The following is a 15879-nucleotide window of genomic DNA, read 5'->3' as shown; positions in this document are numbered from 1 at the left end:
AAGCTGTCCACTCACGAGCGGAAAGCCTGTAGTGTGTGTTGGGCTCCGCTACGTGTCAGGGATGGCTATTTCAACGATAGTCCTGCGATGAGTAGATGACTTTTTGAGCAGGGTTAATCTGGTTTCACTGGACACCTTAGATAAATCCTGGTATGACAAGTGTGTCTGATAATTTGTAAATATCTGGAAGGGGTGAAATTAATTTGGCTAAACGTTATTTTTTTTTTAATGTCAAAAAAAAAAAAAAAGGTACAGAATCACCCAGCAGTAGCGGAAAACACATTCTTCTCAAGTATATCTGGAAACCTCTCCAGAAGGGACCATATGCTAGCCATAAAATAAACCTCAGTAAATTTAAAAGGATCGAAATTGTGGAAAGCACATTCTCTGACCACAGTGGGGGGAAATGAGAAATAAGATAACAGAAGGAAATTTGGGGATTCCACAAATATGTGGAAATTAAACAGCACATGCCTAAATAACCAATTAGCCAGAGAAGAAATCACAAGAGATATTAGAAAATACTTTGAGATGAATGAAAGAGAAAAAACATGCCAAAATTTAGGTGTTGTAGTTAACACAGAGCTTCGGGGGAAACCTACAGCTGTAAACAACTATATTAATAAGGGAAAAGATTTCAAATCAATAACCTAATTTTGCATATGAAGACACTGAAAAAAGAAGAGCCAACTAAGCCCAAAGCAAGAGAAAGAAAGGAAATAATGGGGATTAGAGTAAAAATTAATGATACAAAGAATTAAAAAATAGAGAAAAATCAATGGAGCCAAAATTTGGTTCTTTGAAAGGACCAACAAAATTATCAAACCTTTAGCTAGACTGAGTGGATGGGGGTGGAGGGGGCATTGAGAAGAGAGAGAGAGAGAGAGAGAGAAAGGAAAGAGAATTCAAATTACTAAAGTCAGGAATGAAAAAGGGGATATTATTGTCAACCTTACAGAAATAAAAAGAAGTATAAGGGAATATTATGCACTGTATGCCAACAAATTAGATAAATTAGATGAAATGAACAAATTCCTAGGAAGTCATGAATGACCAAAACTGACTCAAGATGAAATAGAAAGACCTGAACAGAACAACAAGGAAAAACACTGAATTAGTCATTAAAACATTTGACACATACACACACACACAGCCCAAGCCCAGATGGCTTCACTGGAGAATTCTACCAAACATTTAAAGAAAAATGAATGAGTTTCCTCCCAAACGAAGTTTCTTCACAAACTCTCCCAAAAAATGGAAGAGGTAGGAACACTTTCTAACTCATTCTTTGAAGCCAGTATTCCCTGGTACCAAAACCAAAGATGTTACAAGAAAACCACACACCAATCTCTCTCATGAAAGTATATGCAAAAATCCGCAACATAATACTAGAAAATTGAATCCAGTAATGTATAAAAAAGGAGTATATACCATAACCAAGTGGGATTCATCTCAAGAATAAAGGTTGGTTTTAAATAAAATATTTTTTAAATAAAATAAAATGAATAAAGGTTGGTTTAACGTCTGAAAATCGATTAATGCAATACACCATATCAATAAAGGACAAAACCCACGGGGGCGCCTGGGTGGCACAGTGGTTAAGTGTCTGCCTTCAGCTCAGGGCGTGATCCCGGGGTCCTGGGATCGAGCCCCACATCAGGCTCCTCCGCTGGGAGCCTGCTTCTTCCTCTCCCACTCCCCCTGCCTGTGTTCCCTCTCTCGCTGGCTGTCTCTCTCTCTGTCAAATAAATAAATAAAATCTTAAAAAAAAAAAAAAGGACAAAACCCACGTGATCATCTCATATGCATCGCATCATAGATGCAGAAAAAACATTTGACAAAACTCAACACCCCTTCATGATACACACACTCAAAAGATCTGAAATAGAAGGGACTTCCTCAACCTGATAAAGGATATCTACAAAAACCGCAGGGCTAACATCATACTTAATGTCGAGAAACAAAGCTTTCTCCCTAAGATCAAGAACAAAAAAGGATGTCTGTTTTGTCACTTCTGTTCGACATTGTACTGGAGGTTCTAGCCTGGCCGTTAGGCAATAAAAAGAAATTAAAGGCATCTATGCAGGAAAGGAAGAAGAAAACTATTTCTATTTACATATTACTTAATCCCATATATAGAAAATCCTAAAGAATACACCCCCCCCCCACACACACACACATTATTCAAGCTAAAAATGAGGGGCACCAGGTTGGCTCGGTCAGTTGAACATCTGACTCTCGGTTTTGGCTCAGGTCACAATCTCAGGGTTGTGGGATCGAGCCCTGCGTCAGGCTCCGCACTCAGCACGGAGTCTGTTTGAGATTCTCTCTCTCTCCCTCTGCCCCTCCCCCTGCTTGTGCACTTTCTCTCCCCCCCCAAAATAAATAAATAAATCTTAGGGAAAGCCCCGCCCCCATAACCCAGTTGTAGTGCAAAGGGGCTTATAATGAATAACAAGACACCCATTTCACCTTTACGGCTTTCAAGTGATTTCTGGAACCGAGGACCAGAGACCAAACGTTATAACCAAAGATGCTCCCGTTGCTCTTCTTAGCGAGGAAATGCCAAGGGTTTTTATGAGCTGTGAGCCAGGAACCACGGATGAAGACCAAATATGTGAGAAGAAATATCCATTTGGTCATTCAGATGACCAAATGGATATTTCTGATAAATCCTAATATCCCAAGCCCTTAACATACGAGTCAGAGTTATTTTAAATTTCCTGTAATTCCAAAGCCTGAGTAAGATCTGAGTTTGGTTCTGAGTTTTGCTCTTCTCTTCAGTCTGTTTTTCCCCTTGCCTTTTAGCATGGCTCAAGTGTGTGATTTGTAACGCGTGATGCATCGGGTATAGGGACTGCTACGGACTTTAATGTGAGGTCTGCTGTTGGTCTGGCTACCTAGGGGTTGCACCGGTTTAATGTTTCCTGCGGCTTTAGGTGCCTGTGCTTTAAGTTCTAGTGTCCTTGTTTGGCCTCAGTCTGGCTTCACGTCTTGTTCAGCCTGAGCTCTCCCTCCCCCAGACTCCATCCTCCACCCCCCTGGCCCAGCCCCCGAGGGATCTTTCTGTAACACAGACCTAACCACGTCTCCCTGCTCAGAAACTCTCTCCTGCTCGAAAGCCCTGCACCCGTGGAATGATGTCCCTGTTGCTCAGGGTGGCCTTCCCAGGTCCTCATGGGTCCCCTTAGCCTTCCCTCTGCTGCCCACCTCCCCAGGCTCCTACACCGCATCCGGTACCAGGGACACCCTGAGCTGCTTCCAGGTCCCTCAACATGACACGCCGTCCCGGTGTCTCTGCCTTGCCCTTGCTGATCCCTCAGGAACCCTTCCCATTGTGACCGCAATGTGACTCCACCAGCAAGACCCCGCCTTTTTGGGGAGGCCTTCCCCAAGCCCTGGTACATTCCTCAGGCCCAGGGCCAAGCTGTGGATCCCGCCGACATCGACATCCCGAGGGACCTCTCCAGCAGCCAAATCCCCACCTCCCTGCAGGCAGAGGCGGCGAGGGGCAGACACTGTGGATCCCCCCCCCCCCCCCCCCCCGGCTCCCGCTGCTGCTTTTGTCCCAGAGGTGGGAGGTGCACCTTACTGGCAAGGACCAGCCCTCCCATCGGCCCCCTCGGGCTGGGGAGGAGGAGGGAAGGTCCAGAAGGGGAGGAACCTCTATGGGCAGCTGCTGTACAGGCCAGGGATGAAGGAATGCGGCTCTCAAGTCAGAGTATTGGGGTTCAAACCCCAAGCTCCACCAGGTATCAGCCTCTGACCTTGGCAAGCTACTTACCTCTCTAGGCCCCGTCAGCCTCGTCTCTAGAACAGGTGAATAAACAGCCCCTAGCTTAGGTACAGAGAGGCTTCGTGAGATAGCGCGACTGCGAGCATTCTGTACGTGGTTAATGCGCGAGGGCTAGTTGCCATTCTAGCCACACACTGGCCGAATGCCACGCCGGCTGCTGCTACGTCCTGGTCCACTTCCTCCATGCCCTGGCCGGCGCCAGCAAGACAAGGATGTCAGCTCCCCTCCGTGGAGCAGGCAACCAAGGTGCCGAGGAAGTGGCAGAGTGGTCTGCTTCTTCCCCGTGCCAGCCACCGCTCAGCCCCCTCCTCCTTTCCTTGAGTGGCCCCGCTGGGGAGGGAGGCCGTACCAGGCCTGGCCTGGGGTGCCCGTAGGCTCCTGGAAGGAGGTGGGGCAGTGGCCATGGAGGGGGGGTAGGGGACCTTCCCCAGCCAAGGCAGCTGGTCCTGCTTCATTCTGCTCCTTCGGTGCAGGTGGCAAGGAGGGAGCTCCCTATTCTTGTGGGTCTTGCTACGTGCTAGGTGAGTACCGAGCTCTGATGGCACATCTAGTCTCCCCAACTCCAAAGAGGCTGGTGTTCTGCCTCCATGTTATAGAAGTCCAAGATGACACAGCCAGGGTTGTCCAGAGACTGGCCCAGGGGGAGCACTTCACTCCCCTCTCCTGGACCTCAAGTTGAGCAAGCCCCTCCCACTGCCCTTGCACTGTCATTGGCCAGCCATGTGCTCACCTCTCACTGTGCTGAGTGAAGCTGAACCGCTGGAAGAGGTCAATTTAGGATAACATCTGAATAGTTACATTGTACTCAATTATACTGTGCTCAGGTGATGCAGTGCACAACCCCCACAACTGCACACAGCCTTCCTGAGATCATCCTCAGAGGCGTATCTTTTTGGAGCACGGCTATTGAATCCACCCTCCCGAACTCTGGGACTTCAATCCCTTCTTCTAGCATTTCAGGTGTCCTATTTATTGTTAAACAAACCGATCTTCACTGGTCCCAAGACTCCTCTGACTTCTGGCCTAAATCTTTGACAGTCAGATGCCTTGAAGAGCCTTGCAGAGCCCCTCACCTCCCACTCTGACTGGCCCTGCCCTTCCTTGCAGGTAATTCCTCCAAGGTCACTCCCCAATTCCATGGTCTCCCTTGACTCCCCTCCTTCGCCTCTCCTGGACATCATGTGATCAGTGATAGTCTGCCCTCATGCTGTGGGAACACTCCAGGGTTCTCCTGCCTCTCATCGTCTTCCTCCTCAGAAACGTGGTCCTCCCACCCTCAAGCTACGACCAGGTCCTTGCCGGCACCTTCTGCCTACCCTGAGCCCAGGCCTGTGGATCTGTCTGTCCATCCCAGTGTGGCACGATGAAGTGCCCCCACCCCAGAGTTGGAGCCCATCAGGGCCCCGGGGACGACTGCCAGAAGGGCAGCAAAGCCTGGACGGCTGTGGGATGTGGCAGGAACCTTGCCCTTTGGCTTCTCTCCCATCTAAGCTTCCTCTGGCCTTGGCATCCCCAGCCCTGTCCCAACCCCTTGCCAGCTTATCTCTAAGAGAAGTGCCATCTTTTGCCCCCTCCCCCTCCGCTCGGTCACAGGCGACAAACTGGTGGTCCACAACACGTGTTGTTTGGCCCGCCATCCTTTTCTGAAGTTTCAGTTAGTTGCTAGCGTTTAAAAAGTACCCGATTTCACTTAAGAATCCAGAATTCTAGTTTCTTTTGAAAACATCAGAAGATCCAGCCACATGGGGTCCGCAGTCCTGCGCGGTGACCACAGCGGGAGCTGGCCTCCGCAGCTCCCTTTCTGTGGGACCTGCACGCCGGTTCCTGCAGTTCTGACCGTCCGGATTGGCTTCTGCACAAGGCGGTCCAGGGGAAGGAACCAAAAGCCCTGAGGTCTGAGCGCGCAAAGGCGGGCAGAGCAGGGCAAGCGGGAAGGGGGTGGCTGGCCCCAAGTGGGAGCTGCATTCCAGCCTCTCTGTCACTGTTTCTTGCTAGCAGCGTCCCAGGCACCCAAGGGTGTGTCCTGTCCCGGCTCCAGCCTGTCCCTGGGGGGCCGGGCTGCTGCAAACGGGTGGCCTGCTATCTGCTGTTTCGGGCCCCTCCGCATCCTACTGGAGTTGGGCCCCGGGCCTGAGGCTTTGTCCTGAGCCTGAGGAGCTGTGTGGCCTGTGGGCACAGGCTTCCTTACTGTCGCGCCGGCTCAGCCAAACGTGCACCAGGGGGTGGCAGCCTTGTCACAGTCCAACAGGATGTTGAGGACAGTGCAGGGGGCCCCGCTAACTGACAGGGCGGTGCGGGAATCTACACGGTACTTCACGGTGCTCAGGCCACCCTCCCGGTCCACCTTGAATTGCTCCTGGGAAGGGAAGGGGGAGAGGGCACGTACTCAGGGCTTTGTGGCGGCCAGCCGTCCCCAGCTGCACCCACTAGTAGGCAGGCTGTGTGCGAGAGGGTGGTTCCTGCGGCACAGATCTGCCTGGAATTCGGCATCCACCTCGGAGTCCCTCCCCTGCTCCCCGCCCGCCTGGACCCCGAGTTCCCTGCTGGCCCACGGGGCCCAGGTGGCCATGGCAGCCACCAGAGCGGGACAGAGTGTCCGAGCAGAATGCCAAGAGCTTGGCCAGAGGGGCCAAGCAGAGGAGGATAGGGCCATCCGGGCCCGAGGAGAGCTTGGAGGTAAGGCTTGGCCCTGTTGCTTCCCCACGTCACCACCTCTGCGTCCCCAATCAGGGGACCAGCCAGCACCTGTTTCTGAGCTGCGATGCGCTTCTGGTCCCTCTTCCGCCAGGCTGGGTCATGCAGGTGGCGAAATGTCTTGTACCCAGTTGTGATTCCCGAGGGGCGGAAAAGCTAAGAAGGCCAAAGGAAGTTGGGTCAGGCCGCCCTCCTGGAGCTCTGGCCCTCGCCGCGAGTCTTCCGGGGCCCCACCACCTGCCACGGGCCACAGGCCGGGGCCTGCACTGCCACTCGGCAGGAGAGGGGTGCTCATCGGGGGCAGGGCAGGAAGCCCATCTCCAAGCCCCAGGAACTTCATCTGAGGGCAGAGAGGGGAACCTCAGGGCAGCCACAAGGGCTGAGGAAGTAGGGAACCCTGGGGGCGGGGGGCGGGCATTACCTGCAGCCCGGCCCCTTTGATGCGCCGGTAGAACTCGTCGTCTTCGCGGCCCCAGCCCCAGAAGCGGTTGGACATCCCGTTGCACTGACACAGAGACAGGGAGGGTCACTTGCCCCATCCTCCCAGGGGCGCTCCCTGGTCCCCTACCACTTAGGAGTCGGCCAAGGCCCCTGCTCCTACTCCCCACACCCCGGAGGTTCGAATGGACACCCAGATGCCTACAGTTCCCGCCACGGCTGTGGTACCAGGGAATGAGCACCGTGGCCCAGTCCCTTTGCCTGTTCTAATAGGGCCTTGAACTTGGGTGACATGACTGGTTTCTCAAAAACGTCTGACTGGCGGGAAGGCACCTCTCTGGGGAGCTGGTGATGGGCAGAAATGCCAAGTCCTGCTTGACTTCTGTCTGCCCCAGGCCCCCATTTCTCCCGGGGAGGCCCTGCCCTGGACCCTTCCTGGGGGAGAGGAACAGCTGGGCTCTGTGGCAGCACCTTTATCTGCCACCAACTTGGGGCTTCATATACATAAAGCTGGCCTCAGCTGCAGCCTGAAGAGAGGTGCAGGAGACGCGGTCTAGGCCACTTGGCCCTTCCACCCTACCCTTCCCCACCCTCACCCCCCCCCCCCCCGCCCACCTCCACCTCCAGCCACAGCCCCTGCCTCGGGGTGGGCCCCTGACTCAAGGCAGGCCAGTCGAGAAGCAGCAAGTTCGGGGCCTGCTGTCTGGGCTGCTGGGGAAGGGACTTCATCTTCCACTGAACCTGGGTCTAGGTGCACACGGGGCGCAGCTATGACAACCACGGTGCACCTTGAATGTCTGCAAACAAAAGTCGGGACAAAGCTGAGCTGAGAGATGGCGGCTGAAATGGTGTCCCGGGGACCCTGGCTGAGAGGCTGGGCCAGCCGCGCCTGAAGCCAGACCCTCCCCCGGCCCCAGCCAGACGGGTCCAGTTTGAGAGCCAAGGAACCCCGAGTCTGCTGCAGCCGGCTTGTGCGGGGTTCCTGCCCCCGCGGCCTCCCTCACTGCCTCGCTCGGTCCCGCTCCTCTCCCAGGTCGCTGGCCGCTCCGGGGCTCCCGGCACGGCCGCTCCTGCTGCCAGGGCCCCAGCCGGGCGGGCACCCCCAGCTCCCAGTGCGGGCCGGGCCTCACCAGCTGGTAGTGCTGCTTGGACAGCAGCAGGATGCCGCCCACATAGGTCTTGTAGTGGTAGAGCGGGTGCAGCTCCGGGGAGGCCACATGGAAGGGCCCGGCCTCCGGGAAGCCGTAGTCCAGAGCCTCGTTGAGAGGCAGCAGGTCCACGTCGTGCATGGCGATGTAGTCCGTGCTGTTGCTGCTCTCCAGGAAGCCCACGTTGATGAGCGCCGCCCGGTTGAACCTGCGCGGGACGGCCCGGGCTGAGCGTGGGCGGCGGGCTTGCTCTCCCCCCACCTCGACCCCCGACGGTGAGCGGGAGCCCATCCTCCACAGCACCCAGCCCGGCACCTCGGCCGCCCTCCTGCCTGACGCTGCCTTCCCTGGGGGGCTGCCCGGCTGCACGCCTGCCCCCCCCCGCTCAGCTCACACATGTCTACCGAGCCCCTACCATGTGCCCGGGCCGTCCAGATCACCAGCGGGCCGGCACTGAGAAATCAAAGCCCTGTCCTGAGGGAGCTGACATGCTAATAGACAAAAATGAGTAACTGTGTGCCCCACCGGACCAGCGCAAGTGCTGCGGAGGAAAGAGCAGCAGGACGAGCGGGGGGGGGGGAGGGGGGCAGGGCGGTGTTCTTTCAGACAGGGGGGTCAGGGAGGGCCAGGGGAACAGGGTGGCAGGTGACGGCCTGAGGGAATGAGCTGGAAGGGAGTGGAGGGGATGGTGCTCCAAGCAGAGGTGAAAGCAACCGCCAAGGCCTGAGGCAGGAGCAGCTGCCCATAAGGTCAAGCAGAGGGACCGAGGAGGGCTGCAGGGATGAGGTGGGCGGAGGCCGGGCCCCTGGCAGCCTGGGGCTTTGACCCGGGGTCAGAGGCAGGAGCCATGGCAGGGCTTCGAGCAGCAGCAGGGCGTTCTGTGACTTCGGGTGTAACGGGGTCACCGCAGCGGGGGTTCTGAGAAGGGTGCAGGGTCACGGGTGGAAGCAGGGAGTCGGGTTGGGAGGCTACTACGTAATTTAGGCAGGAGACAGTGGTGATTTAGCTCAGGGGGGTGGTGAGAAGTGGGCAGATTCTAGATGTATTCTGAGGGACGCGAGGCACTGCGTGTGGGAAAGAGGAGTTGAGAATGACTCCGAGGCTTTTTGGCCTGAGCAACTGGAATCGAGGAGCTGGCAGCTCCTGAAAGGGGGAAGGGGGCGGGTGGGAAATCAGAAATGCAGTTTTGATCACCGTAAGCCTGGGCTGCTTGAGGCCGCCAGATGGAGGGTGACGCAGGCGGCTGCGCGTGCGGGCCCAGAGGTCAGGAGAGCGGCCTGGGCTGGAAATACACACTCGGGGGGGGGGTCAGCAGGATTTAATGCCATGAGACTGGATGAAATCCCCAGGGAGTGACTGCAGCCAGCAAAGAGGACACCGAGGCACTGAGCCCCAGGTGCACCAAGGTTGAGAAGTCAGGGAGGCGAGGCACAACCAGCAAAGGGCATGGGGGGGATGGGCAAAGAGGAGAGGAGAAGCAGAATGCTGTCTCAGAGGCCAAACGGAGGTGTTTTAAGGAGGAAGAAGTAACCCAGTAGGCAACTGCTGGCAGGGGGGTGGAGGGGAGGACGGGACAGAGGCGGAGAACAGGGCTTCAGGTCACCGCAGTGGGCTCACTGGTGATATCAGTGAGAGCCGCCTGTGTTATGATGGGGTAAACGCTGGAGTGGAACAGGTTCCAGAGAGAGAGGGGGGAGAGAGGTGAGTTCTGCTATAAAGGGGAGCAGAGAAGTGTGGGTGATGGGAGGTCACGGGGTCTTTCCTTCTTTTTTTAGTGGGGAGCTATTTCAGTGAGTGTGCTAATGCGAATGCTCCCGGAGGGAGGAATTCGTGCGTGAGAAAGGAGCCTATGGCTGCAGCCACGTCCTTGAGCAGGAGAGCGAGAGAAGGGGATCCGGGGCCCTAGTGGAAGTGCTGGCCTGGAGGCGCTGGGACAGGGCACTCCCAGCATGGCGGGCGCCTAGGCCGCCTGCACAGAAGCTGGTGGGCACTTGGGCACGCTCTCTTCCAGCTGGTTCTGTTTTCAGGAAGCAAAGTCATCAGCTGAGGCTCAGGAGGAGGGAGGAGAGGAGAAAAGGTGCAAAGCTGCGCAGAGAGGGGAGAGGCAGCAGGCCAGAGGAGTGCAAGGCTTCCAGGCAGGCCTTCCACTGCCAGAAAGGTGAGCTCCCCTCTCCAGCCACGTCCAGCTGCCCAGGTGCGGGTGTGGAGCCGACAGAGGCAGTGGGGTCAGGGAGCTGAGAAGTACACGAGGAACTGATGCTAACGACGGACCATGGAATCCAAGCTGGGGAAGGAGACAGTGAGGACCAGGAGGGGTGGGCTGTGAAAACTGGGGGAACCATGGCCTAAAGGGCCTGGTGGAACCGGAGAGCCTCTGGACCCGTCTCCCAGTGAAGCGAGGCGGAGGGAAAGGACGTGGAGATGGAGTGTGAGCTGCGTGGACTGGCTCACGGAGGGGAGCAGTGCATGGTAAAGGGCAAGGATCTCGGGGTAACACGAGACTGTGAGCAACTTCGAAGCTGTGGTCTTGACCCTCCCTTCCCCAAATACCCACAGCCAATCTACTAGAAAGCTCTGTGCGCCCTTCCTTCCCATCCCATCTCCCTACCTGCTCCCCCAGAGCCCAGACACCCTCACCTCCGACCACCCAGCACCCTTGTCCTGTCCTGGTAAAAGCTACTCCTTATACAGCAGCCGTGGCAATCCTTCCAAAATGGGTATCAGGGGCGCCTGGGGGGGCTCAGGCGGTTAAGTGTCCAACTTGGTTTTGGCTCAGGTCTGATCTCGGGGTGGTGAGATCGATCCCAAGTCAGGCTCTGCGCTCAGCCGGGAGTCTGCCTGAGATTCCCTCTCTCCCTCTGCCCCTCCCACCTGCTTGCTCTTTCTCTCTCTCAAATAAATAAATCTTAAAAAAAAAAAAAAAACAACAACGGGTATCAGATCAGGACCCTAACCCCAAATCCTCTCCTCCACCCCTCAAATTCCCCTCACACCAGCGAGAAGGGTCTACTGCTCCCCCTCTCCGGCCACTGCCCTGGGTAAGGGGGTTTCACAGGCCAGCCCCCCCCTTCCCCAGCATGGGACTCCGGTGGGAAAGGGAGGAGCCCAGGGGCCGGGGCAAGCGGAGGCCCTGGCCAGGGTGCTGGATCGGAGGCCGTCCTTACCTAAAGCGGTCCACCTGGTTGAGCACGTAGATGTGGTGGCGGATCTTCTTGTGGCTCAGGAAGCGGTGCATGTGCGGCACAAAGACCAGGAGCTCCTCGAAGCGCTCGCGGAAGGGCACCAGCACGGCCAGGCGGTGGGGGCCCCAGGACGCATCTTCTTCCCAGTGCTCAGGAGGCGGCTCAGGGGGGCAGGAGCGGGGTGGGCCTGGGGTCTCCTGCCCTTGTCCCCTGGCCGCCCGGGCCACGTCACCGGAGCAGCTGAGCTGCAGCCAGAGCAGGGAGACGAAGCCCAGGAAGAGACAGGCGACGAACAGGTGGAAGACGGAGCACTTCCGGGGGAGGCCGCCGGGGAGCAACCTGGACCTGGGACGAGAGCAGGGACAGGGTCAGGAGGGCGGGTGGTGCCGGGGGCCCTCTGTCAGGCCCCTCCTCTGGCTTCCCCACAAGTCGGGCACACAGGACCGGTCTGCCCCAAGCGCCTGGAAATTAGTGCAGAAGCCACTTGAATGCTTTTGTTCATGCTCCTACTTCGCACCAGAATCCTGCTCGCTGCTCTGGGCCCCGCCTCTGTCATACCTCCTCCAGGAAGCCCTCCGACCCCAGGGCAGAGCTGCCCCGGGTCCTTCACACCCCTTTACTTTCTGTGAGTCAGTCCAGATCAGATCAAGAGCCGCTGGAGGACAACGATGAGACTTCTTGTGCCTCACACCTGCCCCTCCCCAGGACAATAGCCCGAGGTCCAGAGCCCAAGCTGATGGCAGCAGTGCCGCCTTAAGAGATCCCAGCCGCTGCCTTCCAGCCCCGCTCTCCTGTCGGTTCACTCCCAGAGGAAACCTTGGCTTCATCCTGCTTCTCATACCAGAAAGGTCCCTAAGGCAGGGGCTGGTGCTGGCATCAGTCCCAGGCAAGAAACCTAAGTGGACTCTGGGAAGATCGGATCTGTCCCCCAATCGACGCAAGGCCCAAACAGCCAGTGGCAGTTCACTGAATGGGTCTCAAAGCTTCAGTGCAAGGGGCAGCCCATGCGACAAGAGATGAGAGACGAAAGAGGGAAAGGAAGATGCAGGCCGGGTATGGAACCCAGGCTGGGGTTAGAAGCTGCCAGCGCCGATGACTGGCTTGGACGCTGGGAGTCTGCCCTCTAGGTGAGGAAGGTGGGGTTCACCTGGTCCCTTTGCTGAGGATAGCGAAGGAGCTGAGCAATCTAAGAAAAGGAAAGCTTCCTCAATCTACTCCCCTGAAATAACCTGCAGACACTCGGCTTTATAGCCTGTAGGGGTCACCAGTTAGCTGGCAGGCGGTACAGATCCGACCTGAGTTGCTCCCTACCACTCACTTAGGGCACACATGGGGTAACCCAGAGCTTCGCCACTCACCATATTCCTTCCTGCTCCAGTGCTCACACAGCCTGCCGTGCCCTTCCTTATTTTATCTGCCTGGAAGCCCCCTGCTGATTCTCGGGGCCCAACCTCCAATGACAGGGCAGCCCGGTCCCTCCCCCTCAACTCCAATGCCAGGGCCCGCACGGCCCACCCCTTAACGAGCACACAAACTGATATACGCGCTCCCTCCATGGCCTCTGGGCCTTCCCTCCACAAAGCATGTAGAGGTTTGTAATGGCTTGTGTCCCTGCTTGCCGTCTTCCCCGCAGGTCATCAGTTCCTGGCTGTGGCCCCAGTTTACACAGCAGAGGGCTTGCTCGGTGAGTCACAGGAAAGGGTCAAGCAGTCAGGGCATGCTTTAAGTCACACACCACAGCCAGACCAGCTCCTGACTCTCTCTAGAGCACAACCAACAATCCGGAAAGCCAGCAGCCCTGCAGCCAGGTCCCACACACAGCAGAGAGGTGGCCGAGTAAGACAGGGCTTCTGACTTACCCCCCATTGTCCTGTGGCAGGGCTCTCGGCTGGGGAGGAGCGGAGCCCAACCCTGCCAGTGGCCTGGGAAGGCTGGAACCTCTACAGATCCTCTCTCGCCCTCGGGGCTCTTTCTGGGGGTGGGATGGAGACCGGGGATAGCGACATGAAGGAACATCCCACCTTCAGGAAAAGAAGCAGCGACCATTATCCAGGGGTGTGGCATGGACTGGGCATTCTGTGCAATTTTACGTGCTGTTCCCTCTAGTCCAGCTTCCCTTTCCAGGATCACGTTCTCAAGGGCAATCTTATCCTTTGGGCTCTAAGGGCCCAAATCGCCAAGCAACTGAATTCAGAGCCAAATCTCAATTTCTCAGGCCAAGTGGACACTGAGAACTCCTGGTGCCACCTGGTGGCAAACTGCGGACCGGCAGGCCCAGCAGTTGCCAGGCCCTGGGCACCCTGCTCTGAGGGGCAGACCAGAGGTTTTTTGTCGCCATCAATCTGTGCTCAAGGCTAGAACAGGCAGATTCAAACCCAGGCAGGTTGACTCGAGAGCCAGCACTCTCAATTGCTACACCAGCCTGTATCTGTTGCATGGACCTTTGTACCCGTGGGTCCAAGGCAGGAATTGACATCGGTGACTTTTTCTGGGAACACAGGTATGTTCCAAAGGCTTATGGAAAACGATCAGGAAATGGAACTTCTCTTCCATTACCTTTCCTCTCTTTCCTTACACAAATCTTAGCGGTACAGGTTTGAATATCCGCTGCTCTGGTTACAGCACCTCCGGACCGTAAAGGGAACTGTTAGACACCTCCTCTGTGTAAGGTACAGTGTCGAGAGCTTTACATGTGTGGTCTCTTTTAATCCTCATACAGCCCTGCAGAGTAGATATTATGATCCCTGTTTCAGAGAGGGAAAAGCTGAGGTCAGAAAGATTAAGTGATCTGTTTCGGGTCACATGGCTATTAAAGAGGATTCCCACCCAGGGCTGACTCCACTGTCCAGGCTTTCCGTCTTTTATATTTCCGTCTTCCAACTTCAACACCAAGTCAGAAAAATTCCCCAAACAAAAGAGTTGTGCCCACTGTATTTCAGAATCTTTTGGCACCTGGCAAACTCAAGAGACATACAGGGAATGAGGCGTCATCCCCTGGGTGGAGACCCACTATCCTGTGTTGTGGGTGAGAAGAGTTTTGTGGGCACGTCTTAAGAATGAAGTGTGGGTGTCCTCCCAAATCTAGACGGGCAAATGGCTCCCCTACCCCAATTCTGCTCTAGTGGAAAACATCACCAGCTAAGGTCTGGAGCCAGCTCACACCTAACCCATAGACCAGGTCCCACTCGAGTACAGCTGCACCGGAAATGAACCAGCATTACGTGTGCGGAGTGCCTAGTACGTGCCAGGCAGTGGCCTGCCAGGCTCAGCATACCGAGCTTCTGTCTGGTCGGAAAAGCTTCTGGGCGGTCAGCAAAGGCTGGGGAAGCGTGCGAGAGGGGAGGGTCTGCATGGATGTGAGGGGGGAAGCTCGAGACCAGAGAAACGGAAGAAAGACCCTCAGGGGCCAGGGGCAGACAGAAAGACAGAGATCCAATGGGAGAGGTCAATGGAGTCAGAGTCCCGCACGCAGACAGACGCCAGTGGAGAAACACAGACACAAAGAGACCCACACCGAGGGACAGAGACTCGCAAAGAGAGGGACAGAAACTCACAAGGGGAAGTCATCGGAGAAATACAGACCGGCGGAGTGACGGAGAGCTGCGGAGCGACGGAGACTGCGAGAGACAGGGACCCACACGAAGAGACGGCCACCCGTACACAGAGAGAGACAGGGACCCACAAGGAGAACCACAGACCCTCAGGAAGCCCCGCAGACGGGGACGCGACGGCCTCGGGCTCCTAGATTCCGCGGGGCGGCCCGGAAAGGATCGGCACCCGGGAGGACGGGGCCCGGGCCGGCCGCCGCCGCTCACCTGCCGTCCTCCCAGGGCAGCTGTGCCGCTTTCCTCCGGGAGGGGAACATCGTGGGGGGAGGTGGCGGCGCATGGGACTCGAGCTCCCAGCCGGGCCGGCCCGGCCTCCCGGGCCTACGCGGCGCCTCCGCCTCCCGCCCCGCCCCGGCCCGTCCGCCCCGCCCCCCGGTCCGCCGGGTCCGCCGTTCCAGCCGCGCCGTCGTCTCCCCCGAGCCGCCGCGTGAAAGGTTCCGCGTGCGAGGAGCGCTCGAGCGCTCGCAACGGCGGGACCGCTAGCTGCCCTGCCGGCGACCCGCAGGTTCTGCCGAGAACCCGAGGGCCCGGAGGGGGCTCAAGTCACTGGGCCAGTGCTGGACTCAGTTAGACTCCAGACTTCCAAACCGGCGCTCTGGGATGATGATCCGTCCTCGTCTTCCCGGCCCCGGGTGGTGGGTGCGGGCTTCCTCCGCAACGAGTGGGGAGGGGACCAGGCCAGGCTCCGGGCTCAGCCTCGGGCTCAGCAGAGACCCCAAGTCCTAGTGAGGAGCCAGGCACCAAGGCACAAGGCACCGTCTCCTTGCATCTGTTTCCTACTTGCTGTGTTAATAGTCCCTGATCGACGTGGTTGCTTGGGTTAAAGGCGAACAAACATACTGGGTAGGGTGCTGGGCACAGTCAACGCGATGTCAGTGACGTCTGCTATGCAGGAGAGGGGCACTTCGGTGGAGTTGAGGTGAACACTGAAGGGGGAGTAAGATGGAGTTCTTGTATCTGCCTTGGCATAGTGGGAACTCACCTGGCTGGGCCAGCCTCCCACCTGGGAAAAG

At 57.0% G+C, this 15879-nt stretch overlaps 1 protein-coding gene across 2 annotated transcripts; it reads right to left on the bottom strand.

Moving 5' to 3' along the window:
• Positions 1 to 5493: 5493 nt before the first annotated feature.
• On the bottom strand, positions 5494 to 15226 carry B4GALT7 (beta-1,4-galactosyltransferase 7). Of its 2 annotated transcripts, XM_045794915.2 has the most exons (7): positions 15074 to 15226; positions 13118 to 13279; positions 11241 to 11603; positions 8059 to 8284; positions 6912 to 6995; positions 6542 to 6646; positions 5494 to 6152 (listed from the first exon to the last, which is right to left on the bottom strand). In XM_045794915.2, exons 1-7 carry the CDS (start codon positions 15121 to 15123, stop codon positions 5997 to 5999), a joined length of 1146 nt encoding a protein of 381 aa, XP_045650871.1. In that variant the 5' UTR covers positions 15124 to 15226; the 3' UTR covers positions 5494 to 5996. The 2 variants fall into 2 exon arrangements, with proteins under 2 accessions (XP_045650871.1, XP_045650872.1); XM_045794916.2 differs by lacking the exon at positions 13118 to 13279.
• Between the last annotated feature and the right edge of the window lie 653 nt (positions 15227 to 15879).

The sequence above is a fragment of the Ursus americanus genome, chromosome 5 (genome assembly GCF_024610735.1).
Source record: "Ursus americanus isolate L20-20 chromosome 5, mUrsAme1.1.p, whole genome shotgun sequence".
Classification (NCBI taxonomy): Eukaryota; Metazoa; Chordata; class Mammalia; order Carnivora; family Ursidae; genus Ursus; species Ursus americanus.
The sequence above is the reverse complement of the archived record's forward strand: the minus strand, read 5'-3'. Positions and strand labels throughout refer to the sequence as shown.

Excerpts from the sequence above, each read along its gene's own strand:
- B4GALT7 (XM_045794915.2), bottom strand. The coding sequence starts at position 15,123 with ATGTTCCCCTCCCGGAGGAAAGCGGCACAGCTGCCCTGGGAGGACGGC. Across the intron at positions 11,604-13,117 it reads CTGCCACAGGACAATGGGGG|GTCCAGGTTGCTCCCCGGCG; the intron begins GTAAGTCAGAAG and ends CTCTCGTCCCAG. Across the intron at positions 6,647-6,911 it reads TCAAAGGGGCCGGGCTGCAG|CTTTTCCGCCCCTCGGGAAT; the intron begins GTAATGCCCGCC and ends TGGCCTTCTTAG.